This window comes from Sparus aurata, chromosome 3 (assembly GCF_900880675.1).
Source record: "Sparus aurata chromosome 3, fSpaAur1.1, whole genome shotgun sequence".
Classification (NCBI taxonomy): domain Eukaryota; kingdom Metazoa; phylum Chordata; class Actinopteri; order Spariformes; family Sparidae; genus Sparus; species Sparus aurata.
The window spans coordinates 2,180,034-2,207,997 of record NC_044189.1 but is presented as its reverse complement, the minus strand read 5'-3'; the positions used below and the strand labels follow the sequence as shown (position 1 = coordinate 2,207,997).

The 27,964-nt window shown below is 42.2% G+C and overlaps 1 protein-coding gene across 10 annotated transcripts in view; it reads left to right on the top strand.

Moving 5' to 3' along the window:
- The window catches only part of col14a1b (collagen, type XIV, alpha 1b), a 292,249-nt gene that overhangs the window by 70,061 nt on the left and 194,224 nt on the right, over positions 1–27,964 (top strand). For all 10 annotated transcript variants that reach the window (XR_003983583.1, XM_030412518.1, XM_030412519.1 and 7 more), the window contains 9 exons: positions 247–373; positions 501–640; positions 2,524–2,656; positions 2,824–2,868; positions 4,011–4,156; positions 12,835–12,964; positions 17,742–17,864; positions 18,512–18,661; positions 23,319–23,435. Coding sequence is in view for 9 of the 10 variants with exons in the window: in XM_030412518.1 (XP_030268378.1) it covers positions 247–373; positions 501–640; positions 2,524–2,656; positions 2,824–2,868; positions 4,011–4,156; positions 12,835–12,964; positions 17,742–17,864; positions 18,512–18,661; positions 23,319–23,435 (1,111 nt within the window). In the remaining variant the exon portion in view is untranslated. The remainder of the gene's footprint in view (positions 1–246; positions 374–500; positions 641–2,523; positions 2,657–2,823; positions 2,869–4,010; positions 4,157–12,834; positions 12,965–17,741; positions 17,865–18,511; positions 18,662–23,318; positions 23,436–27,964) is intronic.

Below are 27,964 nucleotides of genomic sequence, written 5' to 3'. Positions count from 1 at the left end.
TTCTGAACACGATCAGGGCTGCACACTTTAGCACATAGACGCGGGGTTGTAAATGAAAGTGTGTCACTGATGTGACCGGGTAGAACTACAAGTGGCGACAAGGTCTTAAAATGTATGGAAAGGGTCTTAAAAAAGGTTGTACAAGGTATTAAATTAACTTCAGGATTCCTGCAAATACCCTGATAGAACAAACCAGACCTCAGAGGGAAAATCTTAAATACATGTCACGTGTTCCTCTGTCTACAGGTGGATGTTGGCCGCGTGACAACCTGGATGCTGAGAAACCTGACCTCGCTGACGGAGTACACCGTGGGTGTCTTCGCCATCTACGACGAGGGACAAGCTGAGGCCGTGACTGACAGCTTCACCACAAGTACAAACTCATATTTTTAGTCATGCTATTAGTAGCAATCAGGTGTAACAGGTAAAAACACAAGCTGTTCAGTCTATTGTTTCAGTTAACAACAAGTGTGTGTGTGTGTGTGTGTGTGTGTGTGTAGAGACCGTCCCGGACCCGCTGGATATAAAGAGCAGTGACATCTCAACAGACAGCTTCAGGGTGTCATGGCAACACGCAGCCTCTGATGTGGTTCTGTACCGACTCACCTGGACACCCACCGACGGAGGAGACAGTGAGGAGGTGAGTTTGTGTGCATAGCCAACTTTTGTGGACACATTTCAGACACACAACTAGTTATTTAAAGACAGCTGGTTCAATTGGGGACTAAAGATGTGTCCACAGCAGAGGTGGTACAAGTCCACACAGAGTTTCCTCCAGTAGAAGTTCAGATACTCGTGTAAAAACAGACTCTGGTAAAAGTAGAAGTACTGATTGACAGCTTGTTTACTCCAGTAAAGTAATAGATTACAGGCTCTGACATGTACTCAGAGTATCAGAGTAAAAAGTCTCCCTCTGAAGGACATTTGTGCTCAAAGCTAACTGAAGCTCACGTCATATTAATAGAATTCAAAGACTATTAAAGTTAAAGGTAGAATCAGTAGGATTTGTCCCAGCTGTTCCTGAACGCACCACAAAGACAGTTGATTGTTGAGTCTCATTCCCAGGACGTCAAATAGACACATGTTGGGTTGGTAAAGCGTCCCGAGCAGCAACAAAGAGAGAAAATCAGAAACTCTCTGCAGATACGAGACACTAACACGCCTTTTCTCCACATTCCAGTCTCCCTCTCTGTCTGTTTACGCCTTCTTACGGCTTCTTACGTCTTTGTCTCGTCTCGCTGCGTCTGCCGTGCGTGATGCGCTCTGATTGGTTGGTGGGAAGGCGCGTGCGATGACGCCAAATAAAAATAATCTGTTATTCTCTTCAAATGCATCAAACTAAAGTAACGAGCCTGTTTTAAAATGTGAGAAGGAGAACGTTCAGATATTTGTGTTCAGATGTGGAGAGGGAAATTCAAAAGTTGTCAGAGAAATAAATATAACTGAAAATGGATTAATTAATGCTGTATTTTCCACACTTATCAGGCTTTTTGAATATATCAGTTCAATTGAATATACAACATATAATAGTTGATTTACTTGCATTACCTGAAGCCTCGCAGCAGAAAACCAGGATATTCCCTGACTGTTAACAACATTAAACAAACTCTAGAGGATAAAACCATCAGGTGATCTAAACATCTATCCCTTTATTGATTACCTCCTTGTTACACCTGTCCAGGTCGCAGTGGCACAACGCTAAACTCAACTAAATAAACTCTCACGATCTGTTGTTCACTGATGTAAAGAGAGGGTTGAAGTGTAGGTGTTCTGCTAAACTGAGAGTTTCTCTTTCAGCCACAGTTTTCTCTACAGTGTCTGCCCTCAGAGGTGAACAAGATCCTCTGAGATACTTTAACTCCTTCACTCGTAACGTGAAGAGAGCAATCCACTGTTGTCCTGTAGAGAGCCATTGCCTCAGACTTAATACACCTCATATGATTTTCTTCTTTCATTCTTATTTAATCTCTTTCATCACAAATGTCACAGAGAACACGAACCTCACAACTGTAGCAACACATTCATGTGTTACTGTGTGCTGTCCCTCTCTTTTATCTCTTTCACTCCTAAAATCAGACCCACATTTTATCTCGCCTGAGAAACTTCATTCAGATGTTTTTGATTAAGATACAAAATGAAACTGAGATGAACATAAAAAGATGAAAGTTAACCCTCTCCTCCGTCTCTCTCTGTCACACTAATGAGTCTCTCTCTGGGAGATTATCTCTGACATGATAATCCCAAAAGCCGGACGTGTCATCGGTCTGTTCACCTCGGGGCTTGTCATTTACCCGCCGGCTTCTTTTTGTGTTTAGATCTTTCTGTGTGTGTCGTCATGCATACATTATCTATAAAGGTGCATTTTTGCTTCAAATGAATTACAGTAAAACTGAAAACCAATGCTTTTTGCTGTGATGTAGACAAAGTTTTAAGTTCCAATTTTCCATTTCTTTGACTTTTTAATCGTCTGTATTTGCTGCACATCTGCTCGTCTAACACAAAGTCTCCATCGGTGTGTCTCAGGTTCTGGTGGACGGACACATTAACACCTACCTGATAAAAGGACTCAGCCCCGCGTCAGAATACGAGGTCTTGCTTGCTGCGATCTACAATAACGAGGCAGAGAGTGATGAAGTAATTCTCGTGGAGTCCACCAGTAAGTCTCCACTTCTTCCTCTTGTTTTTACTGCATTTTTTGTGCTCTGTCTGCTTTGCCAAGTGTTGTGTTTATCACTGAGCTAATCTGTAGTCTAAAGCTTCATTAAACATCTTTAAGTTGTATTAAAAAAGCAGATGAACTAAACAGATTTATTTTATTTCCAGTTAAAAGAACAACCACAGTTGCTACGACAACCACCACCACAGAAGGTAAATGCTCATTCCTGCTGCCGTGATTTTTTTTTTGTTTGTTTCTTCTCTCCCGTTCGTCCTTGCCCATCGTCCTTGATCCATTTTTCCATCCTAAGATCTCCCCGTGCTCTCCCTCCTCGAACTGTCTGCTGTGTGTTTGTGTTCCTCAGTGTGTGGAATACATTAAATATCACTTTTAAGGCTGTTTCAGAGCAAATATTCATGATGAGATGAAACCGTTGCAAGGAAAGGTTGCAGCCTTGTGATCCGGCCTGCAGCTTGTTTAGAACAAAAGGCGCTCCACCTGTTTCATCAGCCAATCAGTGTCTTATAACGAAGTCCGCTGGTCAAGTCAGTTACAAACTGTCAGCTGACAGAGTTTTGGATGGAGGACACTTAAGAGGGGATCACTTCAAGAAGAAATTATTGAGAAACTGACAACTGTTCTTCTTTTCCTTTGCTTTCATTTACCTTCCCTCTCTGCCGCTCGCTCTCTCTCACTCACTCAGCCACAAACTCAGTAGAACTGAGTGAACACTGATGCTCATTTATATTTTAAGAGGCTTTAAATTACAACCAGCTATAAAATATGATAGACACCAAGCAGAAATACATCCAAAAGCTGTCAATTCAAAGTCTTTACTGATGTTGAAAAGACGTCCTGTGCAGAACCAGAATTAATGTGTTGTGATGTTTTGTAGACGTCTTTTCAACGTTCACTATTGATGTCCAAATGAAGTTTTTACATTATAATTTCAGACGTCCTCAGTTACAAACAACTGAAGACGTCTGAAGAGAACCTGGTGTGGTTCAAATTAAAGGTTTACTCCACGCAGCAAAAGCTACAGGGAGGATTTGAACCAGTATAGTTTTGTGTCGGTGACATTATCTGTGTAGAAAAATGATTTTACAGCTTCTTATACTCTTTTTACAAGATCCGACTCACGCTATGAAAACCAGGGTTCATGTTTTTCTGCCGCTGCTTCACTTTGTCTTTATATCCGTGGTGTGTCATCCATCACGCAGGTTGTCAGATTTTGAGGGGAAGTCTGTGTAAATGAAATGCCAAAATAATGACATGTTGATATGATCGTTTTTTCTGATCTAAGTTGAAAGACAGTGTTGTGCTTCAGTGAGCCGAGTCTGTTCTGATCCTGCAGCTCCTCGGTTCGGAGTGAGGAACATGAGGATCGATGAGGAAACCACCTTCAGTTTGCGGGTTTCCTGGCAGCCCGTCGACTCCAGAAATGTCCGACATTATCGACTGAACTACGTCAGCTCCAAGGGAGACAGAGCAGAGGAGACGGTAGGATGGAGTCTCTCTTCTGAAACTTATTGTGTTTTCTACTACTTCTAATAATTGTGTTGCCAATGAGTTGGAGTTGAGAGTCTTGGATTGTTATTATATGAAATGATTTGCTGAGTTGAACAAGGTTATTAGAGAGTCCAAGACAAAGAGAAGATGTGTACGAAACAAAGCCAAAGCTTCGACGTGTCAATCTTGAACAGGATGGGGGAGATTATTGACGAAGACGAAGGCAGGCCTCCTGATTAAAAGTCCTCCATGGAGAGAAAGAGGGAGGGAGACAAAGACAGTAGTGTTGAATGTGACGGCAGGCCTTCAGACTCGTGTCGCGAGGAAGAGAGAAAGAGAGAGAGACAGAGAGAGAGAGAGAGAGAGAGAGAGGAAGTGAGAGAGAGAGAGAGAGAGAGACAGAGAGAGAGAGAGACAGAGGGGAGGATAATGATGATGAAAACAGTGGCAGATTTTCAAAGAGAGAGAGAGAGAGGGAAACAGAGAGAATGTCATGTCTCCACACTAATGAGCTGCAGCCGACAGACAGAAAGAGAGAGAGCTGCAGAGAGTCTTGTTGAAAACAAACACTAATGTAAAAACATACAGTGCAGTGTTTCCCCTAGAATTATTTTCAGGCCCGGTGGTACCCACCGAAAAAACCCTGAACAGACGAGACGCGAAATACAGCAATAACAAACATTCACATTACAAATCATTGTAGGCCTATATTGCTGAATGATATCACTTAAATGAAATCATTAGGCTTAATCTAACCTTTAATCAAAGCTGCATGGGCCTGAACCCATATGAGCATCAAGCACATCTTTTCAATGAAAACCCTCTGGGATGGTCCTCTTTTAACGGGCTGCTTATGCTGACGGCATAAGCGACAAAACATCCCTACACATAATTGAGATTCTATCAGTTATAAATATTTCTTTTTAATTATAATTATAATTATAATTTATTATAACAGAGTTACATACATTTGACAATGCCTGGGAAAACTAGCCTATTGTCTGTGTTATTTTCATCATTATTGCTTACCAAAAAAAAAGAGAGAGAGAGAAGCTCCTCAATCAGTTCAAAAATATAAGCTAAACAACAAATTGTAAACTGACCATGGGGAGCGTGGTACAACAAGGGCTGTAGTTATGGTTATTAAGCCATTCGGGATCCCAGCCAGATGTTCTGTGTTTAGCTGTATTTTTTTTTTGCTGGGTCAACGTTACCAGTCGGTCCGGGCCCGCGGTCACCCGCCGGACAGGGGTCGGCAGTCGGTCCGGGGCCCGCGGCCACCCGCCGGACAGGGGTCGACAGTCGGTCCGGGCCCGCAGTCACCCGCCGGACAGGGGTCGGCAGTCGGACCGGTGGCAGGGGCAGTAACGGTCCTCGAGCAGCCCCCCTCTCCACTGCAATCTGCCCCCCTTTCTTGCGTCTCACCTGCACCTGTCATTTTTTCTGGAGTTGCCTCTGTTACTCTCCCTTCATCTATTTTCCTCGGCTCCGGAGTTTGGCAGAAGAATTTCTTTATATTAAGTTGTCTGTCACCCGCGATATTTTTTCTTTTCTTCGGCGGCGCCATAGTTGGTTAGCTAACAAACCTTAAACATCCCAGAATGCCCGCGCTCTCAGCAGCGGCACTCGCATCGTTACTAGGCAACGAAGCAGGTTGACTCGCGTTGCGCTGCACAGAGGCGCTCCTAATGTAAATGATTCTTGATTTATGAATGAATTGATAGGCGGCTTATTTTTGGCGTATTGATTTTTTTTTTGGCCTGGCAGCAGGTCTCCTTGTCCTGGCGACCCGACAGGCCTGTACAATGGTAGGGGAAACACTGCAGTTTAATGTGGTGGAAATGTTGTTTGTGTGTGTGTGTGAGTGTGTGACCATGTTTGACAGGCAAACAGATACTGATGACGGCCCGACGTTCCAACATGGAAATTAAGATGCCTGCGTAAATATCTTCTTTAACATCACTTCTGTCATCAGTGGATATTTAGAAAATGACAAAATGTCTATAAAAATTATTTTTCCCTCCATCAGATTGTGATGATTTAACGGCTGTCATGCATGTACGGGTGTGTTCATTTGAATATAATAACCTCTCTTTTATTAAAGATAATTACGCCTAATTTCATCAGGATGTGTCATTTAAAACAAGATATCGGGGAGATGAGAAACACAGGCACAAGTATTATTGGAGTGTTTAGTGTAAGTGGGTTAGTGGGTGGAACTGGAGCGAAGCTTTCTTCATCTATCCTACTCATCATCTTATGTGATTAATGTGAAAACGTCTCAGTTTGGATACGTTCAGTCACCAAAACAACTTGGTTAGGTTCAGAAAAAGATCATACTTTAAATAACTGTTCAGTCACGTCATGTTAGATAAGTTACTGACCAAAGTACCAAAGTACATCAGTACACTTATGTTCTTAAAAATGCGTCAGTTGCGTACATTCATTTCCTCGTGTAACATAACCTCAGATTAAATCTTGATACGTCCCGACCACTTGCGACACATCAGGGGTGAGAACGGATTGCCTATTTTTTCATGTCACGTAGCTCCATAGTGGGGTGTGTACAGTGTGTCACGTTAATATGTTTCACATGCCTTCAGGAATCTGGGATGTGTATTTCTAAAAGTCTGAGTTGTCAGGTGTGTATATGTGTGAGTTGTGGCATCACCTCACCGGTGGCTGCCGTGTGTCTGACTCTGGCCACAGGTCCCACATCAGCCTTTTCATCCTGACAATAAAGAGCCACCAGCTGCCTGCACCGGCGGCTTGTTAAATGAGATCTCTTATCAAAGTACGAACAGCTGTGGGCTCTGTTTGGCAGTCCGGTCAGGTTATGAATCACCGAGTGCGGCACTCAATAGCTACCATTTAGATGTCTATCTTCTGGGGGGGAATCTGGCAGGCTCGCTCTCCTGCTTTGTTCAAAGTAAGTTTGTCTGTGTGGTTTGTGGCTGCCGAGGGAGGAACAGCAGCCATTAAAAAAACACTCATTTACATGCCATTGATTTCTGGATGGCAGTTATCCCACTTCATCTTCACTGATGGAATTTGGTCTTCAACTGCTAATAACTTGTGACCAAATTATGCCAGATTTAATTAAATCACACATTGTAGCAGCACTTTAACACATTTCAAACACTCCAGCATCAGAGAAACAGACTGTTTATCCGTTCAAGGCTTTTCTTGGTGTTTTTACAACCTTTGACCTTTCTCAAGAAAGTAAAACAGTCTACATGTCGTCCCTCTTGAATGATAAAGTCCCTGAAAGGTTGAATCAATGAAAAAGTTTTTTAAAAAGAAAGTGGCTCAATACCTCCAAAGTCCAAAACTTTCCCTCCTGTGTCTGATATTTTCTCTCTAAACAAACAGTCTGGAGAGTGAGGCTTGTTATTGCCAGCGTCCCACAGTAGCGTGCCATGCTTTCTCTCTCTCTGCTTTTATCCCTGAAACTTCCTGATTTGAGTCGACCAGCTGTTCCACATTGTTTCGTCCACATTTACCTGAAAAACTCAGAGGGTTTCCGTTTAAATTACCATCACTATGCCGAACAGCTCTGGTGCCGACTGAATTGAAGACAATTAAGTCTCCTGAGGACGCATCTGTCGCTTGTCAGTGCTTCTCACTAAAATTGTGGTCACATTGTTTGCAAGCTAATTGGTGTAAATACTGGGGGGGGGTTAGATTCATCATCCCAGGGGGAGATTTGTTTTCACAGCCGGTACAACACGCCAGCAAAGAGAAACTTAAAATCTTCATTTCTACAGCCATACATCCACCTCTGAGGCAGTTTGTTTAGCGCTGCTCTTCTCCATTTAAAGATCCTCCGTCTCCAACCAGCTGGAGGTAATGTGAAGTATTGAGCGAACAGGTGATCAGTGTCATTTGCTATTGTGAGCACTACCTGTGTGGTGGCTCTGTGGTTCATGTCTGAGAGACTGGGCGTAGGAAGACAGAGGATGATTTTGGAGGCGGTGTGTTTGATGTTTTGTTGAGATGGTTCACACGGTAAAGAAGCAGACAAAAAATAACAACAAGAGGAAGAAACAGACAGCGCTCTGAGTTTACTGATGACGTGAGTCTTTGCTGGCAGTGTTTATGGATCGAAGTGACTGGTTTGTTTGTTGTCTGTAACGAGTGGAAGATCTTTGCAGCTGCTCACCTGTTCAACTGTCTCGCCTTGGATGGAGGTGGGCTTCAGTCCAGTGTGCTGTGTGTTTGATGTGCTAATGACCACTTCTGTTGCTTTGTCCATGTTCAGCTGCAGGCAGTTATCAGTGCACCGTTATGTGGAGAGAGAAGTGGAGCTGAGTTATTGTCAACAAGTTTCATCACTTGTATTTGAAGTATGTGCTGATGGACGAAGGCCTGGCAGAGTCTTTTTACTGTGTCCAAGCCTTTATTCAAACTGAAGGAGCCCAGATTATAAAATACAGTCTTTGTTCTGCAGGAGGGGAGGAAAAGCTGCAGAGGACATTTCATCTGTTGTCAGATACTCTTAGACTCGGGACGCACCGTATGGATTCTTTTCAGGCGATACAATAATTACAGTGCCTGCTTGTCATGGCCGATACCAACAAGATAAAGTCCACTACCTTTTTATGCACACCTGACAGAAAGAAAGAGGTAGAGAGCAAAGATGAATGATTTGATATTCATCGCTGCAACAAGATTTATTGGCTGTGACGTTCTCACTCCTCTCAGAACACTTGCAGAACATGTATTGTGAGTTACAGTCTTGTTGTCTTCTTCTGAACTTGCAACAAACCGAAATCGTCCACACCGGCGACAACATGTGTGGCTCTTGTCTACATTGCGCAGCTCTACACAGGTGCAGCAGCTCTACATCGTGAGCATGGCAACAGCATTGTTGTTCTTCCTCTCTGTGTTTATTGGCTGCAAGCAAACCAACTCCAAAGGTGCATAGTATCACATACTGTGTGCAAATGCTGCAGTTGGCTTTTTTGTTATCGATAGTTTTATATCACATTTCCAGTGTGGTTCAGTCAGTTTGTTTCCAGCAGCAGCAGTTTCCATCAAACCAGCTCTGATGAACTCACTGTTCACCACCTGCTCAGCATCAAAACAGCAGACAGACGCAGCGAGAGACTCGCTGTGATGAAGAAAGTATCTCAAGCCAGATATTTTCCTCAGGATCTGGTGGAGACCAAACAAGAAGTAAAAGGAGAGTGAATATTTGAAACAAACACGACTCCAGTGTTTCTCTGTGTCAGCTGTCGTTTTTGGAAAACCTTTTGAGAAACTTTTTAAGGCAACAATAAGTCAGTTCTGTGTCTGAGTTTTGTTTTGGAGTTCCTCTGCCTCCTTATGGTCCAAAATGATTACAGAACACTTCTTACAGCTTTACCCTCTGTCACAGAGTTTCTCGGCAGTCACCTCTCTACAAGCTTATAAATATAGAAGTTAATGGCTCTGCCCATTCAGATGGCTCTGTCACTGTTTTACCAGATGTCAGTATCTACAGCGTAGCTGAGGGGCGACTCGACTCTGCAGCCATCTGTCCTCAGACAGCTGTGGCGCTGAACTCAGTGAAGCTCTGTGATTTCTCTATGCTGCTTCGTTCAGTGTCCAATAAACCAAAGCTGCCGGGCATCAAGTGCAATTCCACTGTGTGTAAACAGTTTCATCTGTTATCGCTCGGCAACAAAATGTTGTTCCAGGAGGTAAAGAATGTAGCGAGGGCAGGATTAAAAAGTTTTAGGCATGATTGTTTTCCTCTCTCAGGTTCAGCTCACACAACTTTGGCAAAGAATATGTAGGTGATGTCATCAGAGTTAGTTCGTTAGGCAGCTGCAGATAACCTTTATTTTACTAACAGGCTTTTAGTTCTAAACTAATAATGCCCTTGAATCACATTGTTTAATCAGTAGAGATCCTGTTTAGGGGAGTTCTGTTGCTCTGACATCAGGGTGTGATTCTCATCATCTGCTTCTGATTCTCATCATCTGCTTCTTTAACAGTTTGATGGCAGGTGAAATGGACTTCTAGGACGTATTTCATCCCATGGGTTTTCTTTTAAATCGCTACAGTTAGACAGAAGGGTTAACTTTTATTTTTTAGAGTGGCTTCTCTTTGCCCCCAGTTTAATAGATGTACTGTCATGTTGCTTACTACTACAGTCACTATAATTGACTCGCATCACCCGTGTTGTGTTCCCCGTGCAGTTTGCCCTCGAGCACTGCAGCTCCAGCAGTCTCAGGTGGATCCAACTTAATATTCAGGGCCTGCACAGAGCCTCTGTCAAAACTAGATTGGGTTTCTGAGTCCTATAAATACTTTATGAAACCATGTTTGCATTTACAAAGTGGAGTAAAAGGAGTGTAGGAGCGTGTGGCACAGTGACAGTTTAGAGACTTGCTGCGTTTTTCATCAGACTGAGCTGAAATTGATTTGTTAAGGCCAGCAGTGTTTGACTGACACGTCTGCGAGAGTGTATTTTGGGGGAACTCGAGGGTTCGTGGATGAAGCAGGGCTAGACTGGACATGCTCAGAATGCAAATGTGGCAGACGGACAGACAGACAGACACAAAGGCTGTGGTAGAGAGAATCAGAGGAATGAAAGACTGAGGGTTTCTGCACGCACACAAACAACCCAACCTTTAACATATTAAAGGATTTCTCCTGCTGCGAACAAAACAACCAGAGCGCTGTTTGTCCTGAAGTCAAAACAGCAAGAAAAAACCAACAGCTCTGTGTTCAGTCATACAGTATGAATTCAACCAGAGTTTATAGATGCACATAAGAGCCACTGATGAATAAATAAATCTGTTGGACACAGAGAAGTTCTTTGTGATCAAGCACTTTGATGATTCAGTCACAAACAGACATTGCCATCTTGTTACTTTTTTTTCTAAACACTTTTCTAATTGCATTTCCAGAAAATAAACAACTATGTGATCTGTTGCTGTCATGAACGCTGCAGCTAAAGACTTATTTACACTCAGTGTCAGAGGGAGGAGTGTTTCAGATGGAGGAGGAGAACACTGATGAATTTCTAGATCAAGTAGGAACTCAAAATTAGCAGAATATGTCTCATTTAAGGGTTACTCTCTCAAATAAGTGTTTAGCTTTGTATCATTGCTGTAGAGATAAACAGAGAAGAGTTGTGAGCGGAACTGAAGAGAGAAAAGAAGCCTCGAGGGTGAAGAAGCAGATCAGCTTTTCTTTGGACGTGTGACTCATTTAGGGATCAGATTTAAGAAAAGGCCACAGTTCACAGTGAGGTGAAGAGGAAACCTGCACACAATTAACCTCCGCACCACCTGAAACCTCAAAGTCTCACTGCAGCAGCACTCAGAGCCTCACCTCCATTAAAAGGCTAATACATTTTTTATTTTCCGGTACATACAAAGTCTTAATTCGCTGGTTTAGTTCATTCAAGGATCAGTCCCAAAGGAAGCGCCTGAACGTAATAAAAACGCTATCAAAGAGGAGATCCACCAAAATGAAATCTCCTCCAGATCATTTTAGGCTGCTGGAAGATGGCTGGTTATTTATTTGTGATTGTGAGATTGTATTTTCATTGATCTTTGAAAAACTTTTCTTTTCTTAACAAACCTACGCTCAGTAGAAGTCCCTGTTAAAGGTATCAGCATGTGCTTCTCCTGCAGAGCGTGAAGTCAAACAGTCAGACTCTCCTGCTGTTACTGCTGCTGCTCTCCTCACCTCACCTGGTGCTGTTTGTTCACTCTGTATGTCTGCAGTGTAACGCTAATTAATATAATGAGAGCCAATTTAGAAAAGTTCTACAAAAGGGATTTAAAATGAAGGAAAGTCACTAAAAGAATATTTGATCCCGTCGTGACTCTGTTATCTGTTCAGAGCTTCAACTGCACAAATACAAACTGCATCAACACAATATCAAAATAGAAAGTAATGTTTAATTCCCATCCACATATTTGATTTAGCGCCTCACTGATACTGATACCCATAGTGATATTTGGAAGTAACACATTCAAACACTTGTCAAAGAAAAGTAACGATGGCAGATTTTACAGTTTAATCAACAGCTTTTTCTGGATTATAATATCTAAAAAAAAGATTTCTCATATCTGCAAATATCAGGCAACATCTATACCAATACAGGTTTATCTGTCATAGGACAATATCGGCCAACACTTATATGGTTCAGCCTCTGAACTGTGAAAGGTGAAATACCAAAGATAAAGAAATAATTAGGAGGGAGAAACAGAACATTCTATGATGTAACGTGCATGAACAAACCACAAGATTCTCCAGCAGTTAATGGTACCACCATGTGTCAGCGACAGGGAAATAAGCCAAATTAAAACAAACGCTGCTGCATTTAATTCTGGTTTTGATTGTCCAGGTTGATTGAAATGTTCTTGTGTGATGGAACCTGAGGTTGAGTGGCACTGAGCTGGCCTTGACTGTAACCAGCCGACCATCCTGAGTAATCTGAGGCTAAGTGTCGGTCCTGAGAACTTCCCAACATGTCGACAGTGGGAGCTGGGATTCAAACATTGATGACCCGCTGTTCCTCCTGAGCCAAACCCATAATGATTTTATACACCATGTTTAACAGACCACTCTTTCTAGATTTGCCTTTACAACATGATCAAAATGGTTCTGCGAATACCAGTTTTCCCTGGAATGAAATTTAAATTTGAATGTGTTTGTGTTTGCAGAGGACGGTGCCCACAGGTCAGAGCAGCCTGGTGCTGCAGCCTCTGCTGTCAGATACAGAGTACAAAGTGGCCATCACTCCTGTTTACCCTGAAGGAGACGGACCGGCGGCATCACGAATGGGCCGAACACGTAAGTCATCCAATTTGATCTGAGTACAAACAAGTGAGTGCCATTCTGGTTATAGATTAAAGTAAGATGATAGAAACATGTCCAATCCCAGCGGCTGCTTTAAACTGTTATGCTGAGATAAACACTGCAATTTAACAGAAACTCGTCAGCTGTTAACTTCTTCAGGACGTCTTGTTTGCTGAACATGTTGCAGGACAGTAAGTCAGGACGAGTGGAAATGGATGGAGAGGACGTTGTCTTTCTTCTAACCAAAATAAATGAAAAAAAATGACTTCTTTATAAACTCTAAACTACGACAGAAACAAAAAGGGAGAACCTGTTAAATTAAGACCTGGTTGTAATATTGTTTGGCACCTGCAGGAAAGACAAAAAATGTCTATTTAAATACATTTTAAGATTAAAGTGAGATTGTAAATGTTATAGTCATTCAGTTGCAAATTGAGTTGTAAATGATGTTCATCCGTCTGGGAGTGTGCCGGGACTGGTTGTGCCTCCAGTTTAAAGCAATAACCTGACTGTGAAATCTATTGTAATCATTCTGGATAAGTGTCATGAAAATACTTTATAATTGCAATGACCTTCTCCCTCTCAAACTTCTGGAAACATTTTTGCAGCAGCTCCATTAACTGGCATTTAGCGCGAGGCGTTCTCAGCAGAGAGGAGCACTCTGCTCAGGTGCTTCCTGTTTCAACCCATCCTGTGTCTCTGCAGCTCATTAACTCGGGACAATTTCAGGGGAGTTGGAAGAGGTAGCAGCCTGTCTTGGTAGCTAAATGTTCAACATCCATTTTCTTAACTGTGGAGCTAAAGACAGAAATATGCGGGAAGCATTCTTTCCGCTTTTGTTGAATGTGACTGAGCGCTGCTGTGAATGCACCTTCGGAGGCTGATGATTTTCTCTGCTGCCAAGTGCATTACACAGCAAACACTCGACTTTCAGCGAGGAGGAGACGCTAAATTCAAGTCATTCATCTTTTCACACCATCCCATCACGTCTCCCTGTGCAGCGCGTTACACACATTAGCAGACGTTAATGACACTCTCCGTTTTTTAAACGACGGGGCCCCCGACACCTCGTGATGATGAATGGTTCCTGTTAGCAAGTGAGGGATGAGATGATCGCCCAAGGAGGAGCGACAGGGAATGAAGAGAAGGGAGAGTACTGGGTTTTTTAGGTTGAAGATAGATGATGTGACAAAGGGAGTCGGTGTAATCTGGGGATTTGAACCTATGAGGGATGGGGTGAACGTTGAGGGAGGCATGACAGGGAATGCAGAGAGGATGATTGGGTGTTCAGCCTCAAACTGAAGATAGATAATGTGATAAAAGAGGCAGAATAATCTGAGGGTTTGATCCACCGAGGAATGAGGTGAGACTAGAAGAGGCTTGGGTGGAATACAGAGAGGATGACTGAGTTTTCAGTGGTGAAAGACGGAATAAAATATAGATAATATATGACAGAAAAGTCACGTATGACCCGATGTGTTGTGACCAGCTTAATCTGGGGATTTGAAGCACTGAGCGATGACCAATGAGCTGATGTCTCACTCGTCTAAAAGAGGAAATGGAGGATCTGGGGATTTTTGATTTCTACAAATGTATGTGTTCATGAAGAGTGTGAAAGTGTGAGAGCTGAGATGTTTGCAGAAGGAAAAGCGGAGGAGTTTTTTGTGTTAGAATACAAATGTGAATATAGTAAGTATGATTGTGGTGTAATCTGAGGACTTGGAACCATAAAGTCAGAGCTAAATGACAATTTTCAATCACAAAAAGCCTGAGGAGATAAAAAAAACATTTTCAAAGACAAATGTTGAAAGGATTTTTGGTATTTGGGACGATGAAAGAATGTTTTTTGACAGAGGGGACGAGTATGATTGTGGGGGGTTTGAATCACTGAGGGAGATGTACAGTAGGAGGGTAAGGACACGATAATGACTGGGATTTTAATGAAGTCAGACTTTGAACTAAAATAAAATATGAATGCAGGAGAAAACTATTTGAGGACATGAACCCAAAAGATGACATTAGTTCTGTGACTGTGGTAGGTGTATGAGCTGAGGTGAAATACAGTGCAGGATGAAATGACAGAGAAGATGTAAGGAAGACTGTTACTGCTGAAAGAAAGAGGGAATTTAGCATAATGTGGGGATTTGAATCTGTAAGAGACGTAAGCACAACTGAAAGGTGATAAAGGAGGGAAAGGAAAGGATGGCAGTTATTTTAGTTGGGAGGTAAATTGCAATTCGATGATACAAGGTGTGAGTGATACGTTTGTGGCTCGAGGTAAAAGAAGTAAATCTCTGAAAACCAGGTGACATTTTGTTCATTAAAGTCGCCTCCTATATTCAAAGCTTAGTCCAGTGACTGTGAGGAATATAGGAAGTAACAGCAGCACGAGCATCATCAGGTCACTTTTCTAATGGAGATCACTGAGCTCCTTCTTCATCTTAGGCAAGAGGAGGCGGTCTGTAGTTTTTCTGTGTGTGGACTTTTGTTCTTGTCCATTTTTTTAGCCACTTGAAACAGAAATAACAAAGAAGTTAACTTTAGACTTTCTGAATAATCACTCAAAGACCTGAAGTGCTTTTAACAAGATCTGTATGACTCATCTCCTCTACCTGAGGACATGAACTTACCAATCACTGCTTGTAAGTGATGATAGGACTGAGGCTATGGCTGTCACAAGATCAGATTTTAACTACATAATTATCCTTGCCAAATAAATTCATAATAATGATATTATCACGATATCTATTGAAATGAAACATTATAAGTGGAGAGAGTCTTTCACCGTAACTTAAAGAACGTGTACAGAAAGAACAACAACCAGATGAACTCCAGTGAAGATGCCAAACATCTTCACCGGATGATTCACACAATATTATCACAGTATTATTAACACAATATTTACTTTGTTAATATCACCTTTATCATGAGTAGCGTAATATCTCAACACCTCTAATTAAAGCGTAACAAAAATTATGGGACATATTGTGATCAGGTCTTAAAGTTTGTCCTGAGAAGCATATTTATTTCCATCTCACTGCAATTTCACACCGACTCTGAGTCCTACAAGGTTTAAGAGGGAGAATAATATCTGGAGTAATATCTGTATATGTTGAAGTGATATCTGTTATTGTTCCTTTTTGGTTACACGAGTAGAACTACAGCTGTGTTATAAATGCTTCTGCTATGACAGCAGCAGATATGTTATGTTGTGGCTTTCTAAATTGTTTTCAACAAAAAGCTTGAATTCCCAAGTGCTGAAGAAAAGCCTCATTTTACCGTCTTATGAAACTGTCCCAGGAGCAGAAATCAAGAACACACTTGGGACTTCTTGTTCCTTTTGCAGATTTGTGTGCTCATTTCTTTGGCATCTCAAAGACGTGACGATGCAGCGACACTTTGTGATGTTTTAGGCTTCGCAGTAGTTGAAATTCCTACCCGCTAGCTAGCTGTGGACTTCAAATGCAGAAATTGTTCTTGAGTTCCTCAAAATATTCCGGTGCTGGTGGAGGAGTTCCGTTGGTCATTAGTAGTCTGCCCATTAAATCTCCAGTTTCTCATTAACGTAAGGCCTGAAGGGTGAAAACACAGTGCGAGGAATGACAGAAAGTGCTCAGAGCATGATAGTAATTTTCTCAGGACCAGCGAGGGGACAGAGAAGATAGATAATACAACAGAAGAGGTATAATGTGGGGATTTGAGCATACGAGAATGCAGCAGATACTGAGAGGTGGGAGTGAAGCTGAATGTAGAGAGGATGATTGGCTTTTTAATGGTGAGCGGCCGCGGAAGGTGAAGAGGGAAAATGAGGCAGAAGAGCCGGAATAATCTGAAGGTTTCAGCTCGTAAAACGGCAAACTGGATGGATACTCAGAGAGGAATGATGGAACATGGAGAGAATGACCGGAATCTTTTAGCATTTTAAATGTGCAACAGAACAGCAGCAGATTTACTCGGGGATTTGGACCTGAGAAAGTCTCGTGTTTCCTATTAACCAAAGGGATCTTCAGAAGATTCAAATCTGTGGTGTTTCAGGAGGAACAGGATGGACTGCAGAGAGGTGACGGATGTATGAGGGTTGAAAATCACACACCCCTCAAAGAAAGAGGTTTTTAAATTAATACCATCCGGCCATTATTTCCATTTTCCAGAGTTCTGTCCCAGTTGTCATCCCAGTGATAAGTCCTCTGGATTTAGTGTCTCTCTGACAGACTAATTCAACTGTAAACTCTGTAACATCAAATGGTCTTACACTTTTCACTGACTGACTGTTGAAATGTTATTAAGTGCTATCAAACTTTCACCCTCCCTCCGTTCTTCCTCATTATCTTCCTCTTGCCAACTTGGTTTCTGTCCTTCCAGTTGATGGCTGTACTTTTCTCCTTCTGCTGTGTCATGACAGATTCCTCTCATAAAGCACTTCTGACATAACAAGTTACTTTCAGAAAGTACTCTGTTCATAGATATTGATTTATTTCATTTTATCTAACTTGTGTTGTTTTTAGCATGGTCATGATGCCAAAGGTTTGTCTTTGATACTAATATCGAGTTAAATAATTAAAATGTTTGATACCTAAACGATACTGAATTGATAATCAGTTCCTAACAGATCATCCGATGAGACCAGCGACATACAGTACAAACCTTAAGACCTACAGAGTACCAAATACATATAGAGCACACGTTGCTACTAGCCCAATGCTAGCTAATCTAAACATATTATATGGAATGTTATATATTTTAATTTGCTCGTCTCTGTTTTTCTCCTCAGTTCCTCTTTCAGCTCCAAAGAACCTGCGAGTATCAGAGGAATGGTACAACCGCTTCAGGATCAGCTGGGATGTTCCGCCTTCACCCACGATGGGCTACAGGGTCGTCTACCAGCCTGTATCGGGTCAGTGACACACAGATGTTCACCTGTCTGCAGTGACTAGAAGTGACTAACAGTAATAGATGAGAGGCCACAAAGTGTCTTAAAAAAGAGAAGTTTCATTGATGAACTTTTTAGTCTTTACCCTGAAGAGAGTAAGTTTATATTCCCCAGAGATTATTCTGGAATATGAGATTTACTTTTCTTTGGTTCCTGATGGTGGCGCTGGAGGAAAAACAGGCGGACAAGATCATTAGAATTTGTCCTCAGGAGGAGTTTATGCAAAACTCATTAATTCTGTAAGAGTTGGTATAAATATCAGTTTTAATGTGTTTTTATAATTACTCACAGAAGCAAGACGTATAGATGAATCAATACTCCTCAGTTGTTCTGTTTTTTTATATGAAACTAAACATAGCGCTGTTGATATTGATTAGAAGTATTAAGTTATGTAGTTAAAGAAACTACAGACATGCACGGACATGTTTTTTGGTCATAATCTTTTATATTGTGTCATTCTCCTGCCGGTGTCACTTGCATCACAGAGTTTTCTTCCATTTGTTCCAACTCACTTGAATTGAAGCTAATGATCGTCCCTGAACTCGCTCCTCTGTGCTCCTTCCATTTGCTCCTCCTTGACGTGTCACCTCAATTATCCCGCTTCACTGCAGCCCCTGGACCGGCTCTGGAGACCTTCGTGGGAGAAGACGTGAACACCATGCTGATCGTCAACCTGCTGAGCGGGACTGAGTACAGTGTCAAGGTCATCGCCTCCTACACCACCGGATCCAGCGAGGCCCTTTCAGGACGGGCCAAGACCTGTGAGTCCTTCCTCTGTTTCCTTGATGTGGTGCTCGTTCATTCAGTCCATTAAACAGCTCTCAACTCTACTGATCACATATTCCAGCCTCAGTCTGTTTAATATAAATGCAAAATAAAAGAACTATTAACGAAACATCCAAGAAATCAAGCGACAACATAATTGCCCTCCTCCTCAGCCTGCACAATTACTCAGAGTAATAAACCATCTTCAAAGAGGTATTTTCAAACAGTCATTTAGGTTGTTGTGTGTATCTATCAAACCATCTCGTGTAACACTGATAAATCATCTAATTGCGCATTTTTTCTTCAGCTCATTCCCAAGCTGAATGTGACTCTCTCTTCCAAAGTAGCAGGTTTAAACTGGCAGAAAACAAAGAGACCTCTTTGTGAGGATAGTCATCTGTTTAAAAATTCAGAATGATGAACCCAGGTTTGTTTTATTTCAAACCTCGTTTCCCCAGTTATATTTAAAACTGCTTATCTGTATGTCTGCCAAATCAGTTTTAAACAGAACAACAAACATCTTCAGTCCTGATTCCTACAATCACTCTTAGTTCTTCTTCTGTTTGTTTCCCAGCTGCTGAATGTTGATTTCAACCTTTATTTTTACAAACCTCCGTGACAGTGACAGCTGCAGTTGGAGACACTGTTGGATGCATCTGCAAAGTGTCTTTTAGATTTTTAAGTTTTTTTTCACCAAACAGAGCAGCCAGTCAAGTACACAGAAGCTTTTAGCTGCAGTCCCAACTACTTACAAGATACCATCTTGAAAACGTTGTTATGATCGTCTGATTAAAGTTGTCAGCTGCTGCCATGTTCGTGTCACAGCTCTTTGTTCTGGACGAATGGACAGCTGGTTTACCATGAAGATGATGGATTGGATTGGGTTGGAAGTTAAACTTGCAAAGATAAAGTTGCATCACAATAAACTGTCCATCGTCCTCTTTCCATCACCTGCTCTTTATCACCTGTGTTTATGTGTATTAATACCAACAGTGAGTACAAGCAAAACGGCTGGTGTTAGAATAATACTTCAGTAAAAATATGACGTATTCTTCTCAAACACTACTTAGAGTATTTTGATGTCAGGCTTAATGGCTACAACAATGTAGAAGAAAGCTTCCAGATATTAATTCAGATTGTGCTCAGAACTCATTATGATTGAAAAATAATAAGTAGATTACATGGTGCAATGACTACTTGAGTTTGAGTGAAATTACAGCCTTGTGAAAATACTTACATAGGTGCAGATTTACTGAATAACAGAATTTTGAGTAGTTGTGATCAGACCCCTTCCACCCCCTGTTTAAAATGTTTAAAAGTCTGTGCATCTGATAATCTCCACAGCAAAAAGATAACTGTCTTCAACGGTGTTGCAAGGTTTTAATCTCGATCGCAGCAACACAAGGAACAGACAAACACGAAGAAACATCCAGACTTAAATACAAACTGAAGTAACGAGGGGATTAGGTGCAGATGGAGTAAGGTGGACTAACACAGGTGAAGGCAATTCATTGAACACCACTGATGAAGGAGATGCAGTGCAGGTGTGGAGGGAGACGCCACAAAACCTAGAAAACACGCAGAACTCTGAAATGACGTGACTATGACAAAGTCTGCGTGGCTCACATTCTGCACTCTCCACATTCTGCACTCTCCACATTCTGCACTCTCCACATTCTGCACCAGCATTCAGTGGTCATTCATTTCACTTTGTGTGACCGTGCCCTCATTCTCTAAAAAAGTATATAACATCTCCAAACTCCTCTCAGAGAGCTGGTTGTGCCAATATCTGCTTTTAGGCAATCTAACCAGCTTTAAGCAAATAAATCAACCAGACAAATTGCATAAGTGGAGGTTTCTGTTTGAACACATTATTGAAAGCTTCTGTAACAAGGGGAAACACACGACTTCTGAACGTCCACATCGTAACGAACTCTCATCAGACCGACTGACGCTGCTCTCAGATCATCTTGTTGTCAGTAACTTGATAGTGAAGAAGCAGCAAGACGCCTGCAGACATCGATATCTTGATATTCATCTGACACCTTTAATGGCAACTTCACCTAATTACAGCCCAGCCCTGGACTGAACAGTGGATGTGATAGATTTAAGTTATCTCACTGGAGACGCAGACACCTCCCGAGGCTCTGTGAGTGTCTGCCCGGGCTCAATCAATCACTGCTTCTCAAGTACAATCATCCGAGTAGAGGCCTGGATTTCCCTCTCCTGCATGATAATTAACCACTTCACCGCAGGCCGGCCTCATGGTGAAATAACCCTTTTTGAAACGGAAAGGTCTCTGGTTTGATCTCCATGACAGCCAAAGCGAGCGACAAAAAACATGTGTCCTCTTGAAGTGTCCTTGAGCAGGACGCTGAACCTCAACCCTTTCATCTGTTCTCATTTCTCTCTGGGTAAGAGCTCTCACTGCAAGTGTCAGCTTAATGCCCGAACATGAAGATTTAAATGGATCGCAGGCACATCGCTTTGCATCGGAGCCACGGTCTTCTTCTCCTGCATGACAATTAAGCACTTCTTGGTTGATTCGAAGGACGAGAGTTTTTCTTTTTAGTTGAGAAAAAGAGAAGAAGAGGAATGAAGCTGAAGAAAGGTGGACAGTTGGGTGGAGTATAATGATATGAGGCCAGTGGGATCCCAGGAGGTGAATGGAGCGTCTGTTATATTGTTCAGCAGCATGTTAATGAAGCCGACGGACCAGTAGAGCTGAGTGGACTGGTGCTTCAGTGTCACACAGCAGCTCCAGTATCACAGATGTTGGGGACAAAAAGGAGACTGACTTTCCTGTAATGCCTTTTCACAGAGCTTTTAGTTTAAATGGGGGACAATTTTATAGTTAGTGGCTGTAGTTTTTCGATGAAGCTGCTGAAGCTTTAACGTCTGCTGTCATTTAAAGATAATAAACAGGTCCAGAATGTGCGAGTCGTCAGAAATAAAGCAGTAAGCTCCAGTAGCTGCTGGTCTTGTATGTTTTTAGGTTTTGATTTTTTGCTCTGCCATGGACCAACCTTTAAAATCAACTTTTACTTCATAATGATAAATTATAGAAAAATCTGTCTTATAGTTATCTTTCACGTGTCCACATAGCTAAATAATCAAAAAAAGGGATGTTACATGGCTGTAAAATCTAAAAAGTCTGAACACTGATCATCAGGATAGTTCTGATTTGGTTAAGTTTAGGCGACCAGAGCTTTTTGGTGAAGTTAGGAAAGGTTTCAGTCACTGTGTTCGGCGTCTGTTCTTGCCTTGTCACTTCTGCCTTTCTCTAGTAACAGAGAGCTGAATTCGCTCTCCTCAAGGTTGCTCGTCAGTAAACACTTGAGTGGAGCAGCGGGCCAACTGAAGCAGCCCATACATCCTTTTCTTTAGTATTGTTCTCCAGCTCTTTCTCGGGAATCCTGCAGGCCACCCAGGCTGGATGTGATCCAGTGTTTAGCCCCTCGTCTTTGCGTCCAGGAGGCTTCAGATGCCTCAGCTACCTCAACCGACTCCTGACAATGTGAAGGAGCAGTCGCTGCCTCCTGGGACTGTGATCTCCTGTTACTCTGGGGCAGTTTGCAGTTGAATGTGAAGCATCAGAGAAGTCTGAGGCCACTCAGCTGCTAAAAGGTGGATTGATTGTTCCGTTGGAGTTGGTTGAGGATGAGATGGAGCCTGACAGGTGGATTCATGCCATGTCAGCAGTAATGTCGATGCCGTACTGGACTGGGCGAGCTGAGACGCTCCATGAATCCCTTTGTGTCTTCCAGTTTAACCGAATAGGGAGATTTTGCATAAACATTATGCAAGGATACATTATGCATCGGGTCCACTAAAATGCAGGTTATATTTGGCTCTGCTGGAAAATGTTCAGTTTTGTCAGAGGGAATGTAAAATCTACTGTGATGTGCGAAGCCATTACTGACTCACATACACACACATGCTAATGTCTTTGAACTCAGAACAAGTGGCACTCTGAAAAACGTCGGTCAATAAAAAGTGCATACATACCATTTGCATAAATAGAATCTGTGTGGGTTTGTGCTTGTGTGCGTGTGCATGTTTGTGCATAAAGCCACACTTCTGGAGCGAAGTCAGTGAAGTTGGATTTCTCTGTCTGTAAATAACTCATGTCGTGTCCTTGAAACTAACCGGCCATATATTTCTAAATTTGTCATCTGGAACTACGATGGCGTGTGGTTTCTCAGATGTGAGCTCAGAGCAGTGTTATTATTACAGCAGCGTGTAGACAAGGAAGCAACTTCATAATGCACATTTTTAGAGTTCAGGAGAAGCTTGGAGTTTGTTTGTTTTTTTTACATCCAAACACTATTTTTGTCATCGATTTAATTATAATTTTGCCAGAGACGGTGGAATGAAGGGTGAAGATAGAAGAATATGTCAGAAACAGTGACGACGGGTCAGAAGACACCCTCAACCCTTACAATTGCCAGACACTCATACATTCGCCATTAAGACTCAAACGTTTGATGGAATAATGTTCAGACTACAGTAAAATTCAGTAACTGAATTCTAGAATCATTTTCTTTATTGTAAATGTCTTTATAAATGGTCACATGCAAACGTAACGACTGGGAAGGTGTGCTCTTCATGGAGAAACACACCATGAATGATTCCTCTGTCTCCTTCCTGCAGTGTACCTGGGGGTGACCAACCTGAACACATACCAGGTGAGGATGACCAGCTTGTGCACCCAGTGGCAGCCTCACCGACACGCCAGCGCCTACAGAGTGATCATCGAGTCGCTGCTCAGTGAGTACACAGACAGCAGCACACAATACTCTTTATTGTACATAACCCAGGAACATGCACAGGTGTTACGATGAGCAGCAATTCATCCAACTTTTTAGTGCATGCATATTTATCTTGATATTGTTCTAGCAATGATTATAATTACAACTTTGATTTATAAAGCGCCTTTCATGAGACACAGGAGAATGAGTGCTGCACAAACAGGCAAACAAACAAGATGAAATAATTAACAGCGTTAGTGTCTGCTGGGGAAACAGAGTCAGTCGAGGTGGTAGCTTGTAGTGAACAGATGGTGTTTGAGGAGTATTTTAAACATGTCCAGAGATGAAGCAGGGAGAGCAGTCCAGAAGGCCGGGGCTGCGACACTGAAGGCTCTGTTGAGAGCTACACAGTGTCCTGTGTGGGGGATGGAGAGCAGGCCAGTGTCTGAGGCCCGGAGGTTCAGGGACGGGGTGTACGGGTTAAGAAGATTGGAGAGGTTCTGAGGGGATTTGTGGGTGAAAAAGAGGATTTTGTCATTGCGACTTAATTGGGTGCCAGTGAAGGTGGAGGAGGGTTGTGGTGATGTGCTGCCAGGGCTTGGTGCAGTTGCTGATGGTTGTGAGGCAGCACCCTGATTGGTTTATTTTACGTTTCGCCCAAAATGGACTTGGACTCGTCCTCAATGCATTTGCACCATTTGCCTTCGACATCGGCTGTAGATCATTTACTCCAACAACGATCCAATAACGGCCCAATAACTCCATTACAGTCTCTCTGTTTTTGTTGTTGTGTTTGTTGTTATTGTTGTTTTTATGGCTGACCTGCATCAGAAATGTCCTCTGAGATAATGAAGATCACCTCGACCTTTACAGGGGGCAATGTATGGAAATAACATGCATACCCACCAATCCTGACTCCTCTCCACCACAGTCCTGCCTCTCAGGATTATCTGGAGGATTTTATGCTGCAGCTGACGAGGTTATCAAACGTGACTGTGCATCACTAACACCACATCAGCCACAAAGGGGGATACATTATACCGTATATGCAGCTGTGATTGTCCTCCTCACATTTTCCCATTAAACTCCAACGCTGCATATCTGCACTGGTAAAAAAGGGGGGGGGTCCTCATGCATACTGGCATGCTTTCATTAGTGGGAGTTTCAGTATGCAGCACAGAGAGAGTGTCCAATTTTCTGAATCCTTAAGCAGCCTGAGATGACAAAGATATTGTTGTATCCCGTCAGAGCCGTGCTGAAAGTCTTAAAGGTTTAGCTGTGCAATCAGACACTGAGCTGCTCTGTAGACAAGGAAAGGCTCACGGATCGCAGCCCGTCTGACATTTACATTTGCTGCGTGAGGTAAAATACCGGAAAAAAAGACAAAAGGTTGGAATTATGGCTGCCAAGTGTGTAGTGATGTGATGGTACAGGAATGACAGTAATTATGCCTTGTTGTGTCTCTTCTGAGAGGGAAGCACCAAGGTGATGAAGTTTTAGTTGCACCTGCAGCATGTTCCTCTGATTGCAAGACGATTGTTCCATAAAAACAAGAAAAACAAAACAAGTGCTTTTATTTGAGGTTGAATGTGTGTGTGGGAGTGCGAGAATCAACGACGGCTGAAGGCTGCGGTCCAGATGAGACGATGCAGATGTAACTGACAATCAAGCCCGCGTTTCTGAATGTTGTTTTCTTCTCCTGTAACTTCTGAGGTCACAGAAGTCAAGTCAGCAGCTGCATTTGTTTCTTGGCAGAAAGTCTCATGTATGATGCCGTTGTTAGATGCTGTTAGAAGTTATTTTTCTACATATTTTATCCAATTTAATACAAATTTTCTGAACAAGAGGTGCTAAAAAATACTTAAACAATTCATGTTTCCAGCCGGGTTTCAACGCTTCCACTATTGTCTGTCAAAATGAGCTTCTTTGGAGTTAATGTGGATGTGTGTAGCTGTTGAATTAATTGGTCTTTTATAAAAAAAACTAATACATCAATCAGTGTTGGTCACCTCTGATTTGTCAGAGCAAAAGTCCTGCAGCAACATTCTCAGAAACCTGGAAATACAGAGAAGACTCTCCGTATATCCTGTCAAACGTCCTCTGATTTAGAGGCCTCTTTTCATTATACTTCAGAGGCATAATTAGCAGCTATTGTTTGTTACTGTTTGGAAACAAGCCATTCAAAGTTGGCCCCTCCGGTCACTGAGAGAGCAGCACTGGTCAAGTGAGCTGGAGAGTGAACGAAGCGAGGGAGCACCGCTCGTATGAAGGTAACAAACAAACAAACAGCCCTGCAGGCAGGTGCCACACTGCTGGACTGTGTGTGAATTGATCTGGAGCCAGGCTTCATCGAGTCCACTGTTTACCTCTGCTGGGTGTGTGTGTGTGTGTGTGTGTGTGTGTGTGTGTGTGTGTGTGTTTCAACCCAACCAGTAGCTCACACAGAAAGAGTAACTGAGAGGAACAGAGACAGAGAGAATAAACCATCCAAGAAAGTTTCTACCAAATGGCATCAATCGGCCTCCATAAAAGACATCGCCTACAGTTGCAAACCAATATTATAACATTATAAGTGAGTAAATTGAGATGGATTTTGATTTGCTTTTGATTGTTTTCTCTGCTGTTAATCAAAAGTGGACTCAGCCATCCACTTCAGTTAGAACAATATTTGAAATATTACATTTATAGTTATCGTTGTTTGTGTTCACGGCCTTTAAGTGAAGCTTGAAACGGATTATTTTTATACGAGTCCACACATTATTTTTTAGGATATTCTAGCATAATATGCCTTAAAGTTTCAGTGGAGATTTTTGGTTCTGGTGGTCTGTTTTAGAGGTTTTTGTGCTGAAGTCTCTCATGCAGATGCCTCTAAAGTGTCTCTTATGATTAAACTGAAACATTAGATGGTGGAGAGGAAATTTGAGAGCTACTTCACAGTAAACCTCTGACAGCCTTTAAGAAAGTTTAACGCCGTCTTCAAGTTACCGTCTTCATTTGACTCTTGATGAAATTATTTTTTAGTATTATGTACTTTGATGTAGTCGTCTTCTCCTACTTCAGCTGTCAAAAATAACTTTTCACCAAAGTCACCTTCATAAAACAACCTTGCAATTATTGAAGTGGTATTCTCGGTTCTGATTCTCTGAAGCCAACAGGCTCGGCGCCAACAGAAATAATTGTGTTGTTTGACTGTGATAACACACTCCAACACACCAAAATAACATCAAACAACAGATGGTGCGGCCCCGATTCCACTGCACACGTCCACCATTCAGTCACCACCTCAAAGGTAAGACTGACTTTTAAAACAGCCCTCATCCACCAAAATAGGAGAGCAGTAGCTGTTATTCATCACCGTCACTCCTCCGGCAACAACACTGCCGTCATTAACGTCACATAAAAGACACATAATGTGGCAGCTTCTCCATGTTTCTTCAGGGAGCTTCGAAGTTTCTCTTCCCTCAACTCAAAAAAAGAGCTAAATGAGGACTTATGTTTGTGCAGCTGGTAAATAATTACCAGAGAAATGCGTTTGCTGCAGGAGAAAGAGAGAAATGATGAAATTACTCTGTTTTGGTATGGATGAGTGGGAAATAAAAACAGGAGGTAAAGTCGGGAGGGAAAGAGATCAATAAAGAACAGACGATGAAGAGCTGATACAGTGTTTTCACAAATCCTCCTGTAGCACAGAGAGTTGCTGTTAGATTAAACTGGAGATCAAGCCTTCATTAAAAGGTCCTGCTTATTGAAAATAATACACTCACACATATCCGGGTTGCCATAGTAAAGATAATATCTTTCTCCCACATCATTAAACTCCTGTGATTAAATCTGTTCTTTCGTATTGCCAGAAAAACGCTTGTGGCTGAGTATCCAACATTCTTAATAACCAGACTTTATTCCTTCTGTTGCATCAGATATGAAAAAGTTGGTCTTATATGGTAGTTTACAATGTCAGTGCCCAGATATCAGATATTTTGTGAAAAGTTACCTTCCACAACAGCTCCACCACTTTCCCCTCCTTTCATATTTCACGTGCTTTATTTTGTAAGTTGACTCACCTCACGTGTCATATTTTGATTCACTTCCTGTTTTTGTCTCACTTGATTTCCCCCGATTAGTTTCAGGTTCTGAAAACAGAATCAGGGGTGAAAAACAAAACGTGAGGTGTGTTCTTTGTGAGACATCCTGAAACATAACAGAGTAGTTATGTGAACAGAGCAGACACGTACAGAGAGAAACAGAAAGGCGAGGCACGTCCAGGTCATTCTGTGGAAAACACTCTGCTTCCTTCTTCTTCTTTCAAACAGGAGAGACGAGTGATAAAGTAAATTAATATTAATACAGCAGATGATTTGTGATAATGAGAATTGTCTGAAAGTCTTTGTTGCTGAGATGCTACAGTGAGATTCTGTGATCGAGGGGTGTCTGCTCTGAGCAGCAGCAGCCAGAGGAATCCCCCCCGTGGAGTCCAGACACGATGACTCTTCTGGGACAGATGAAATGATGAAGCTGGTGAATCTGCAAAGACTGGCCGCTGATTTGCAG